The 13288-nt window shown below is 37.2% G+C and overlaps 1 protein-coding gene across 1 annotated transcript; it reads right to left on the bottom strand.

Moving 5' to 3' along the window:
• Positions 1 to 1619: 1619 nt before the first annotated feature.
• TMEM17 (transmembrane protein 17) lies at positions 1620 to 12786 on the bottom strand. The gene is made up of 4 exons (XM_004435639.3): positions 12514 to 12786; positions 9114 to 9217; positions 8845 to 8958; positions 1620 to 7930 (listed from the first exon to the last, which is right to left on the bottom strand). The coding sequence occupies exons 1-4, from the start codon at positions 12611 to 12613 to the stop codon at positions 7652 to 7654; spliced, it is 597 nt and encodes a 198-aa protein (XP_004435696.1). The 5' UTR covers positions 12614 to 12786; the 3' UTR covers positions 1620 to 7651.
• Positions 12787 to 13288: the final 502 nt, after the last annotated feature.

Here is a 13288-nt window from a genome sequence, read left to right as displayed (position 1 = left end):
TGCCATGAAGACCTTACAATTAAGCAGCAGGAGTCTAATATATAAAAATACATATAATTATTTTAGATGCAGTCATAAAATACAAGTAGCAGAGATACAAAGAAAAACGTACAACTGTTACCTGGAAGTAGGTAGGGGACAACGGGAAATTTCCATAGAGGATATGACAGTTGAGCCAGGCATTAAAAAATACTTAAGTAGACTTTTGCCGTGTAGATAAAATTACTTCAGGCAGAGAGAACAGTATGGAGGGAACAGATCTGTACGCAAAATCCAGAATGGTGCACTCAAGGAACTGCAGATGTAGGATTAGAGGGGTGGCGAGATGAGGCCAGACAAGTGGGAAGAGGCCTCGTGTGCCATGCTAAGGAGTTTGGATCGTATGCTGCAGAAAATGGAGAGTTTTGGGGAATTTTAAGCAGAGTAGGACATGAATAGGTTTGGTTTTAAGATTTCTTATTAAGTACAACTGAAGGGAAAGTACTGTAAAGTTGAGACATTTACTACTGCAACACGGAAGAGTACAATGAGATCGCTACTCTCCACGATCTGGTCGTTATACTTCTACTAATACGTGCTTGTCCTCTCCCAAGACCACCCAGATATTTTCCCTTGGAAAACAGCACACAGAGAGCTCCTTAATTATGTACTAGTGTACTGATTTTTTGAAAAGTGTATGTTGGAGGATGTGCGTGCGTGGTTAAACATATTTGTGCCTAGCATTTCAGCCTATGAGATTCTTTTGAAATGTAATTGTATCATCTATCAAATTAGCTTTCCCTCTCAGCTTTCTATCATTTTTAAATACGGCAACAATGTCTTCTAATTCTGTTTCAGTATAGATATACCATTCATTGCCTATAATATAAAGTTCAAACTCTATAACGTCCTGACGCGTCTTTTCAGCTCATATCAAGCACTTCTTTACACATCTGATATTTTAATCACATCAAACTACTTTTGGTTCTGTTCAGACCTTATATTTTCAAATGTCTGTCCCTTTGCCTATGCTTTTCCATCTGTCTGAAAGACTGTCCTGCCCCCTAGACAGGATTTCTCAGTTATTCTCATATTTTACATAGCTCTATTACAATATTATCATAAGCCATTATGATCACCTTAAATTTGTCTCCTCTGCTAGACCTTGGCTGAAAGAGCAGGGACTCAATCCTATTTATCTTTTTGTCCTGGAGTATCAAAGCACAGTGGACGGCATATTGTTGGATCTAACTAAATTAGGTTTATTTTGCAAAACAGAATCATAGCATATTAAAAATACAAAGCATGAACATATCCTTTGCTTCTTTGCTTTGTAAATTACCAGACAGTCAACAGTTAACCGCTCTCCTGCTTTCCTCAGCAAGGGTTTGTTGACCACAGAGAGATTTAGTTTTCAGAAGAGCAAAAAAATTGACTCACTAGCTGTCATTCTTTTTAGGAAAGCTACTGAAGCCAAGTCCTAAACTTCCACTCTCTCTTGGGATCATTTTAGTACTTCCAGGCACTAATGACTCAAGCATTTATATGACAGTTACTAAATGTGCATATCAAACATTTTTTAAATTTGAATTTGAGTATCAAACATTTTTTTCTTTTGAGCTATGTTAAGCAGTGTCTCCCATGTGTTTTCGATTAGAATATAAATAACGCAAGATCAGGAACTAAAAACCTTTAAAGAGGAATCGATAACACCACTTTCCTATCAGCCAAATATAGTGCCATTAGAGTTTGAAAAATTAAAAGAGAAGGCCATTCTTGGTTGATTATTGTTTTTAAAAGTCTACATTTTTAATGTAGCCAAGTGCTAAACACTTAGGTCTGTGGAACAATGAACGATAAATCGCTGTGATGTATACATTGAGACTGTGTATACCTCACTAGGTTAAGAAGCCCTTTCCAAACAAGTGTGTGCTGTGGAACTTGTTTACATTGAGAATGTTGATAAGATAAATTTCCAAGTGTCTTCGGTATGTTCCATCTATCCTCTGGTTTGTATGTTGTTTTTAAGAGTTCTTTCTTGACTTTGGTTAAAATGATTACACAGTGATGCCTAGCGTCATTTTTCAGAAAGATGTGAATCTATGTAAGCACCAGGATAAATTTAAGCGTTGTGGTTAAACCTGTATTTAAACACATTTTTAGGTCCTGAATGTTTTTAAATGCTAAACACTGAGGGGAAAAAAAGATTTTTAGAATGATTCTTACAATTAACTGTTTAGTTTTTGTTTTTTATTGACTTAAAATCCCCAAATTAACAGTTTTTTAAAAACTAGAATAAAGATAAATACCTATAACAAATTAGTGTTAACTGCACTTATAAAATACAGCATTTAAGTTTTCTGATAAACCTTTTCTAGGACTAAAATCTAATGTTTTACACTGTAACAAATTCACTGGGTAAACTGTTCCACTTGTCTCATTGTTTTCTGCCTCCATGCCTATTTTGCTATGCAAAAGCTTTATGTCAATTTACTTTTTGAGCCGTTTAAGACCAAACCAAATTATTCCTTCAGCACATTTTAAACAATCCCTTAAAGACCTTTTTTTCTTGGCTATGTTTCCAATCTTGGCTTATCACTATAATATTTCATGCTCCATGCTTCTGAAAAAATTCAATATTCAAGAACAAAGTAATCCAGAGCTTTACTTCATTTCAGTCTTTTTATGTCCTAGGGCTGTCCCAACTCAATGACCCAGTTTTTATTGTGTCGCATCTCATATTCTGTTGCTGACTGCGACCAGCTTGCCTAATCCTTTTCCTGTTCCTTATCAGTTTTCCCTTAATTCAAAAATCTTTTTTTTTTTTTAATTCATTGCACTTCTCCTTTCACAGCTTTTAGTTTTTTTTCCTCCTTAGGAGACTCAGTGTTCCTGTGGTTCCTACTCAGAAACACAAGGATGAATGGGTAACTAATGTCCATAAGTCTACCCCTGTCAAAATTTTCATTGTACTATCTTTAGAATTGTGGGTGGTGAATGGCAGAAAGTGGATATTATAATTTAGCAATATGCTTCAAGAGTCCTTAAAAATGTTCATACTCTTTGATCCAGCAATTTCACTTCTGAGAATCTAGCTTATTAATTTAAAAAAAAATCATCTGGGGCCAGCCCAGTGGTGTAGTGGTTAAATTCGCATGCTCTGCTTCTGGTAGCAGGGGGTTTGCAGGGGGTTTGGATCCCAGGCACAGACCTACACACTGCTCATCAAGCCACGCTGTGGCAGGCATCCCACATAAAGTAGAGGAAAATGGGCATGGATGTTAGGCCAGGGCCAATCTTCCTCAGCAAAAAGAAGAGGATTGGCAACAGGTGTTAGCTCAGGGTTAACCTTCCTCACACACACACACAAAAATCATCCAAGATAAGGAAAAAGCTGTATACAGGGGATGTTCATTAGAATGTTATGTATAAAAGCAAAAGAAGAAAACAACACAAATATCCAACAATATGAGAGAAGTTAAATAAATTAGTCTGTCTTCTCAATGGAATATTGTGCAATCATTTACGACGATGGTTATGTGACTATGTAGAAAGTGGGTAAGTATTTATGTTTTCAGAAAAGCAGGGTGCAAAATTTAAGTGCCGATGATCACAACTATGTTTTGAAAAAGATTTTTACAAAGGGAAAACTGCAAGGAAATATGACATTTGCTAACAGTTGTTATTTCAGGGTGGTGGAATTATAGATGATTTTTCTTTCCTTTACTCTCAAAATCTTGATTCAATTTCTTTTAAAATTTAAGTTTTTAAAAACAATAATCTTAACTGATTCAAATTAAGAACGATCCAGTTAGCTTATGTCAAATAAAATTTATAAAAGACTATTTCAGATAGAGCTCCATTTAAGTTGAACAATAATCTAACAACTGGGAGGGGGGACAATAAGACAATGAGCATGTCATTTTGTTTACCATTGTGTAATCCCAAAAAGGATGAATTAGGAACAAACGTTCAATACCTATTTTAAAATATAAAATAAAATTATTTTTTAAAACCTTAATAGGTTCTACTCAAGTTTATTTTACCGCCACTGACTTTATCCAGGCCGGCTTGTTCTCTCCAAAGTTACTTCATTAAGTTTTACCCTAGTCCAACCATTTCAATCCATTTTCCACACTGCCTTCAGAGAGATCTTTCTGAAACCTAAATCTGTTTGTTATATTCCACTGTTTAAACTATTCTGGGATTCAGAATATTAAAACCTGTAGCTTAATTTACTAGCTACTCACAAGCTTCTCTACCTTATTCTGTCTCCTTTCTTCTCATGCACCCTTCCCATCAGTTTTACCAAACTACATGTAATACCTGAAACAGTACTCAGAGTCACTATTATTTCTGTCCTTAATACTGAAATTAACACAATACCCACTCATTCTTCAAATCTCAAGTGTTACTTTGTTTGGGAAGTCTTCCCAGATTCCTCATATTTTATATGACGCTTCTCTGTAATCCTACAGTTCCCCACGACACTACACCAGCACTGATTTGCCTATCTGCCTTTTCCACCAGACAGTGAACTTCTCATTATTGTGCGCAGGAAAATGTGAGTATGTCTTTAACCACACTCCCCACCTCCATGTCCCCTCCCTGTGCTCTGACAGTGAGAGGAGTAGTCAATGATAAATGACGTTGATGAAGGGCCAACGTGCTAATCCTGGACACTAAATGCTAGGAACAAAGAGGGGAGATGCACTGAAAGCTAAGGACTGTTATCTGCCAGGTATGTATCAGGTATAAATTCATTCAATGCACCTCCCTGTTAAAGTTAGACTTTTCTACTTTGTCTTAAGGTTGTCTTGCAAATATTTTACCTTCAGCATGGTACCTCTGAGAACTGGAAGCACATCTTATTTATCTATGAACTCTCTACTATTCTTTGCATATACTAGACATTCAAACATATGTTGACTGAAAGCCAATTTTTAAAAATCATTCTGATTTACAGAAATTTACACCCACCTTATCTGTGACGAGTAAAAGCCTCTGGAAGAAAAAAATAAGTGAAAGACAAAATATTTGTTAAGTTCAACATCTTAACTAGAAATTTTCAGAACAGTGTTGTGAATCCCTGGAGAGAAAGATGTAATAGGAATTAAGGATGGACAAACATTCAAATATAATAAAATAAGGACTGCCTAAACTCCAGATGTGCTAACACGTAAATTATCTTCTCTACCTCAGTTTTCAGAGGCTTACATACGGAACCAGGTATACTCCAATAGGAAATATTGGTTAAGCCTAACAAAAAATCAAGGTTTTATTGTTTAGATGAAAAACAAATAACTTGGTCATGTTCTCAATTGACTTTCTTAGTCTCTTTTTTTCCCCACCCTTATCTGAACTGCATTTTAAGCAATATAGTTATTACAGCAAAAAAAATTTTTTTTGGAAAATTTTAATAAAACAAATTTATTTTCCCTAAATTTTTATAGTCTAAAAATTTTTTATTATGACTCTAACATTTTAGCTATTAATCTCTTAAACCTAAATTAACGTTCAAATGTATCAGAGGCTCTGATGTTTAAAATAAAACTCTGTAAACAATTGTTAAATAGAAAAGTCTTTGTTGATCATCCCCTTAATTTATCTGCTATGTAGATTTAGTATTCTTATTTTATATTTTCTCATAGAATCACTATTCCCGTCTGGAAACAAATGCAAACAAATATAAGTTTTAGAAAACTATCCAAACAGAATTCCATTTTGAATTTCAAATTATTGGAGTATACCTAATGACAACTTTGGTATAGGGGAAAGGTTAATCAGCCAGTACATGGGGTAGAAATCTTTGACTGAACTTTATATAGAATAATAAAAAGCAGAAATAATAAAATTAGCATAAATAGTTTGGTCAGGTGTAATTAAGAGTGGGAAGTGAAAACATTTTCAAAAATTAAGCAGTATCAGAATGAATAATGCAAAGTAGGGAAATCCTAAGATGAGCATGAATTACAGAAAAGGAAAATTGGAAAGAACAATTTTCAATATAGGTTAACACTGTCTCTCAGTAAAATACATTACTTATAAAGGCACATTTCCCTATAGGAAAGAAGAAAATATTATATCCCTTCAAATATTCCAATAATCACTTAAAAATAATGTTCAGATACACCCAAGCAACTTTGTTCTTAACAGAATTTCCTTAAATAGGTCTCTCCTATTAGCAAGGGAACATGGTCATTTAAGATCATGAGTATAGGGGCCAGCCCTGTGGCTTAGTGGTTAAGTGCGTGCGCTCCGCTACCGGCGGCCCGGGGTTCGGATCCCGGGCGCGCACCGACGCACTGCTTGTCCAGCCATGCTGAGGCAACATCCCACATACAGCAACTAGGGGGATGTGCAACTGTGACGTACAACTATCTACTGAGGCTTTGGGGAGAAAAGGGGAAAAAAAAAAGAGGAGGATTGGCACAGATGTTAGCTCAGGGCTGATCTTCCTCAAAAAAACAAAAGATCATGAGTATAGTCCCTCTGGCCATCTTAGCTTGCACTATGTATTAACAGGCACCCTGGTTTTCCAATCAAGCCTCATGTGAATTTCCTGGGTATGAAGCAGTTCTTCAGGGAAAAATGATTTAGTAGATGAGATCACAAGGGTTAATGTGCCTAGTACAATACCTACTACCTAGAAGCCTCTCTAATATAAATTTTTTTCTCCTTCTTTCCCTTGAAACTCTGTAATAAAAATAAAAAACCCACTGTACAAGAACTATACTAAAGAAGTATACAAGAAAAGAATCATTTGTTGCACATACTTTAACATAAATATTTTATAATTTAGTATAAAGACATTTTGCACACCACTACCATAAATACTGAACATGGTTTTATGAAAGTTGCAATTTTATGATAAAAATTTATCCTAAATACCATGATAATCTACCCATTTTCTTCTTAACCTCAGTATAACAGCTAAGACTTAGGGTTAGAATTTAACCCTAGCAGACATGAAAATTTGGTGTCTCGGTTTACAAATATAGTCTAACATACCAGAATATTAACAAACATTTCCATGTGCTTCAGATGTACTGCCATGACATGGATAGCCAACAAGTTCAAAAGAAATATACACATTTCTAGTTAAAAGTGCTAACTAGAAATATTGCAGTACACCTGGTGAACTGCGACCATCCATACAGATTTCTACACACCTGAAAAAGTCAACAACAACAACAAAATTAAGGTATTTGGCATTAGGTGGACAATGTCTAGGCTTGAGGGTTGACTTACTGTTTTCACGTACTGTACAGTCTTATTGCCCTCAACTTTGGAGTTTCAGAGCTAGAGAGTATACAATTCAAAACACTTGCTTTGGGGGCCGGCCCCGTGACGTGGCGGTTAAGTGCGCGTGCTCCACTGCTGGCGGCCCAAGTTCGGATCCTGGGGACGCACCGACGCACCGCTTGTCAGGACATCCTGTGGTGGCGTCCCATATAAAGTGGAGGAAGATGGGCATGGATGTTAACCCAGGGCCAGTCTTCCTCAGCAAAAAGAGCAGGATTGACATGGATGTTAGCTCAGGGCTGATCTTCCTCACAAAAAAAAAAAAAACACTTGCTTTGTCCTTTCTCTTATGTTAGATCGCTAATGTTTTCCTAACTCTTGCAGTCTTCTAGAATGATCTTTCAAATTTTCACTCAACAGCACTGGGTCAAATCTCTTCTATACAGGATCTCATTCTTCTCATGCCTTCTCTATTTGCAGAGAGCTGGTCAAAGTCTTGAAAGTGGAAACGAGTTGCCAGTTGATTTACCATTTTCCTCAGGGTAAGAAATGCTGAAACAACTTGGAAAGTAAGGAACATAGTGAAAATGATGTGTATCGCTTTTTCCAAGGGCAGATTTGCTAGGCCTTCATTAAAGAGCAAGAAAAGAATTAAAGGCAACTGCAATAGAAGGCTCAAAAGCCAAAAGCCAGCCAACTCAGGAACCTGCAATGACACACATTAAGAGTAATCAGATCAATAAAGTACAGTTTTTTTGTTTATAAGCAAGTACTTAGCACTACTGTGAACCTACATTATGAGCTCTGTAATTCAAAAGGAGTATAACATGGTCTTGTCCTCAGAGAATTTACAGTCTAGAAGAGAAAACTAATTTATGTGACAATCCTAGAATACACACCTTAGTGAAGAATTAAATGCACCACTTAGAGGTATAGACTAAATGTTACAAGAAATAAGACAAGAGTGATTACGGTAGGTGAAAGAAAGAATTCAAGGATGTAGGTTTTTACAGTTGGATAGAAGAAGGAAGAGACAAGAGGGAGGTAAGTAAGCAAAGACGTGGAATGAGCATGATTGGGAATCAACTCGTCAGACTGGAATGGACGCTTGGATTAGGAAATAGCAAGAAATACAGTGAGACAGCCTACATGGGGCCTAATGATGAAGGGCCTAGAAAACCACAGAAATCTTTAGGCATTAACCCTAAGCTCTGGTAACTGTAAATGCTTAGGCAGCATGATCATTCAGAAAATGTGACTGGCATAGGAAATGAGTTTATAATTTCCTCCTATTTTCTTATTCAGGATCCAAATAAACAAGTTTAATTGACCAAGTATTTTCAAGGCTGGTGAGAAGAGGGAAAACTATCAATTCTTATGTGCTTACCATGTTCAGGTACTTTATATAAATTATTTCATTTAATCCCAACAAATTTATATACAAAGAAACCAAGGCTCAAGAGATTAAGCAAACAGATCACAGTGACAGAAGTGGTAAAGTTAGAGTCAGGCCTTAACTACAGGCCTTTGCTCCTTCCGCCACATCTCACTGCCTTTTCCTTGCTATGTAAACCTTACTGCATTTACGTGTAGACTGAGAGAAAGGAAAGAAGAGCCTACCTTCTCCTGCAGGTTCCCCATGTAGCCCAGATACAGCCTGATAGCTTCAATTAAGGTTATTAGGATGATAACAGTGACCACAATGAATTTGTAGTAATCAGGCAAGACTGAATACTGAAAAAACAAAAATAAACATATTTGTAAAAATCTCACGTATAGTCAAACTGTCCTGAGATAGGACAAAAAATAAATGAAGAATTTTAATTTTACTGACAATGCCAGGGATGGGCAGAAGAGACCTCAGCAGAAGTACTAAAGCACAGACTTACCTTCATCTGAAGCATCATAATGCTGCTCACCCACCAAAGTGGGAAAAAGTAGGCATTAAAATAAAGTGACATCTGCAATGCTAAACTGGAAACCATTTCATTATCTACAGAAGAAATAGAAAAAGAACAAACTCTTAATCCTGGTCTATGCCCTATAAATCCTTTAGTTCTTCAGAATTAATAACTACAGTATTGGCTCAATAAAACTCCAAATTTTAAGCCTATTTATAATCACTGAGTGTGAAAGAAAATATTCATCATAATACTATTCAGTTCATATATTGGCTACTCGGGGGTATGTTTCATATTTTTCAATTACTTTATCATTTTGCCATTACAGTCTGCTGACTTTTTTGTACACTACTGGTATAGATTAAATGTGGACTATCAATATGAATCCTAGGGAACAGACAACAATAATTATCATTACCTCCTTTGTAGAGTTCTATGTAAAGAGCCTATAAAATGAACACACAAAATATATGAAAACTAATCTTTCACATATAAACTACATAAATCTCATATAAACTACTATAAACTACTATAAATCTCATACAAAAACTAATTTCCCAAATTATAGTCAGCATACCCTAATCCCACCCATTCATTAAAACCCAATTCAATGCCACTTTTTCCATAAATCCCCTCTTGATCATATTCCCCTATCCCAGCAGATATCTGTTTCCCCTCTCAGCACTTAGATCACTCTAACTTGTGTATAAGAAGTGTTAGCAAAGAACCACACTCCCCTCACTCGAGACACAGTCTGGTGTACTGAAGAGATCATGAGCTTTGGAGTCCAAGTAGACTCAGAACTCCCCAAACTCCCCTGTAACTCTGGATACCAGACTTGGGATATGTTACTTAACCTCTTTGAGCTTCAATTTCTTCATCTGTAAAATAGTAACATTAAAATTACCTCCCAGGTTACTTGTGAGGATTAGCAATAATATAAATTATTTCACCTACCACCATGCCTGGCACTTAGTAGGCACTCAATAAACATTAGTTACCATTCTTTCTCTTTTACTTATTCACAGCCTCATTATAAGCACAGACCATGTTCTACCCAAATTTGAGACCCTCATAAAACCTAGCATCTTGGTTTACACATGGTAAATACCAAATACACAAAAGCAGAAAGAATGAATTAATGAAAACATACTGTCATAAGGACATTATCAGTGTAGCCATTCGTGATACATGAGTTTCATTTCCCAGGCTGATTACACAGCACTTTTGCTTTTATGTAAGGGAGAAGGGTCCTAAATTAAGAATTTGATTTTATAAATTGAGTCCTACAAAGGTATCCTAAATTTGACTAAATTCTAACAATTTAAGAGAAGATATATATTTTGAAATCAATTGCTCTAAATGTAAGAATTTACAAAGGCTCTAAAATAAATTTCTTAAAAACTGATTCTTTTGTCTCCACAGCTGAATATTTTATATGTCATTTAATAATTTTAAAATATATTTAATATTTTTATATTTAATAATTTAATTTAATAATTTAATAATTTTAAAATATAAGAAATAATCATGGTCTATCATAGCAAGAAGTTTTCCATTAGCTCCAAGAATATGCCTGATTATTATGATCTACTTTCTAAAAAATTCTATTATGATCTACTTTTGCTTGCACCTATTTATTAAATTACCACTGACAAAGGAATCAATTCTTAAAATCTGTTAAATCTGAAGGAAACTCACTAGCCTAGGATTTTATTCATAACAGTACAACTCTTGGTCAGCTGTAGACAAGATAATGATATACACTTGTAATTACAGTACAAATAATCAAACCTACTTCAGATCCACAAAGAAGAAAATGTAGAAAGATAACGATAAATTAGGTAAGCTGAAAAATTTAATACCTTTGGAGCAGAAACTGTAGTCAAATTTTGCAAAGAAGTTTTTATGTTAGAAATTTTGTACATGAGCATCTTAAGAGTTATGCTATGTCTATATTTCAGCAGATCAAACTTATAATCATGCAATCGAAAATCAATATGTAAATGAACCTTGAAAGCACAAGACACGAATTTACTAAATTTTGCAAAAGTACAAGTTGAATTCTGTAAATGGAACTTAAATTAAGACATTATATAAATCAAGGGTAAGCAAACTACCAGCCAGCTGCCTGTTTTTGTATAGCAAGTGAACTAAAAACGGGTTTTCACATTTTTAATTGGTTGGGGAAAAAAAATAAACGAATAATATTTTGTGACACTGAAAATCATATGAAATTCAAATTTTAGTGTCCATAAATAAAGTTTTATTGGAACACTGCCATGCTTATTCAATTACCATTATCTGCGGCTGCCATAGAGACCTATGGCCTGCAGAGTCTAAAATATTTACTATCTGGCACTTTACAGAAAAAGTCTGCTGACCCCTGATACCTTGCATCATCAGATTTTACTGCCTGTTAAGCTTTAGCTTTAGAATCAGAACTGTAAAAACCTAATATTTCACATTACATTTTTCTCCGTACATCCTAAATCATGAAGAGGCCTAAATCTGGGGGACAGGCAAATAAGCAGGGTGAAAAAACGCAACTATGGGAATTGACTTTACTTTTCTCTGTCCTTTTTAAAAAATCCTTAAACCAAGCAAGAGGAAAAGATTTCTAATCCCCAACAGAATTCAGTGATAAAAACCGCATGGGTTTGGTTGACAGTATGTTGTCTATCATCATGATTTAAGAGGAGGACACTGTTTTGAAGGAAACTGCGTTACCTGTCATGTTGAATGTAGCATCGTGGTATTTTGTTACCAGATTTAGGGAAAGAGTTACATATAGAGGAGGAGAAGGAGAAAGCAGGGAAGGGGGCGAGTTTTGTTGAAAGCGATGCTAGTGTGGCAGCTGCCACTCTGGAGCGGATAGCGGTTTAAAATGACTCATTTTAAAAACTTGTTTCCATCTCTTCTGCCAGAAAACGGACTTGTGGTGGAACGTACTTATTCTGCTAGCTAAAGAAAAAAGGAAAAGATATTTTCTCGGGGTAGGGGGTGGGGAGTGGGAAGGGGAGACTGCCTAGGCTGTTGTCACTCCATCCTGGCCAGAAAAGCCAGGGCGGACGCCGCAGAGGAAAAGCAACTTCGGCCTTCGCGGAGGGCGCGGGAGCGGATGTGTGCTGCGAAGGCGGCTTTTATATTTTTATTTTTTGAAGAAGGCCGGCGCCAGCTCAGCTGCCCCGCTTCCAATCCGCCAGCCAGGCCGCAGCACCCTCAGCCCAAGACCCGCCGGGGATCCGGGCTTCTCCTCCAAGGCGCTTTCCGCACTGCGGGAGACCAGCTGAAGGCGAAGCCGCCATCTTAGGTCCGGGCAAAATCTGGCCGCTCCAAAACCGGCGCCAGGTTGTCGGCAGGCCACACCCGCACCTTCGCCACTCACCCGGACCCTCGCTGTACTCCGGCCCGGTCCGGCTAGAGTCGCTGAACACGGTCCGGCTGAAGTGTCCCAACCGCTGGCGGACCGGATCCGGCAGCTCCATGCCCGGGCCTCGGAACCTCTCACAGCTGGGTCTGCGGACGCAGCCGCGCTCTGCGGTTCCCACGGCAACCGGGCGGTGCGAGGGCTGGGGGCCCGGGTGCACGCGCGGCCGCACTGCCGGGCCCGGGTGCGGGTCGCTAGCCGGCGCGCCTGGAAGGGAGAGGTGCTCGGAGGCCCGGTACCTGCTGAGCGCCTCAGCCGGGTGCAAAACGGTAGATTCGTTAGTCCTGTTTTAAGCCTTACCCTTTTAAAAACAAATAGAAATAATAATAAATAACCTGGGCTTGGATTGTGATATAAAGTATGAGGGTTGGAGCCCTCATACTTTGCCAGTGGGATGCAACTTTTCTGGAAGGAAATAGAGAACGAATGCAGAGCTTAAAGAATGTTCATGACCCAGTAGCTTCTTTTTTGGGAGCTATATGTATAGTATGTGTGTGTATGTGTATATATATTTGATGGAGTATATTGCAGCAGCTTAAAAAACATGCTTGCAATGAATATTTGATGATATGGATTAACTTTAAGTAAAAATAAAAAACCAAAAGTAAAACTAAATAGAAATGAACCTCTTTTAGCAAAATGTGCGTGTGTAAATCATGTGGGGAGCAGGGGTAGGTAGCACAAGCACCGTGGCTTCAAAAAAAGACTAGAAGGAAACAATCCAAAATGTTAA

Source organism: Ceratotherium simum, chromosome 11, assembly GCF_057802395.1.
Source record: "Ceratotherium simum simum isolate JZ-2026a chromosome 11, ASM5780239v1, whole genome shotgun sequence".
In the NCBI taxonomy this organism is placed as follows: Eukaryota; Metazoa; Chordata; class Mammalia; order Perissodactyla; family Rhinocerotidae; genus Ceratotherium; species Ceratotherium simum.
The sequence above is the reverse complement of the archived record's forward strand: the minus strand, read 5'-3'. Positions and strand labels throughout refer to the sequence as shown.

Bases quoted from the DNA above. Each gene is read 5' to 3' on its own strand.
- TMEM17 (XM_004435639.3), bottom strand. From the start codon at position 12,613: ATGGAGCTGCCGGATCCGGTCCGCCAGCGGTTGGGACACTTCAGCCGG. The intron at 8,959-9,113 runs GTAAGTCTGTGC...TTGTTTTTTCAG, and splicing joins TTATGATGCTTCAGATGAAG to TATTCAGTCTTGCCTGATTA. The intron at 7,931-8,844 runs GTAGGCTCTTCT...GTGTCATTGCAG, and splicing joins TGGGGAACCTGCAGGAGAAG to GTTCCTGAGTTGGCTGGCTT.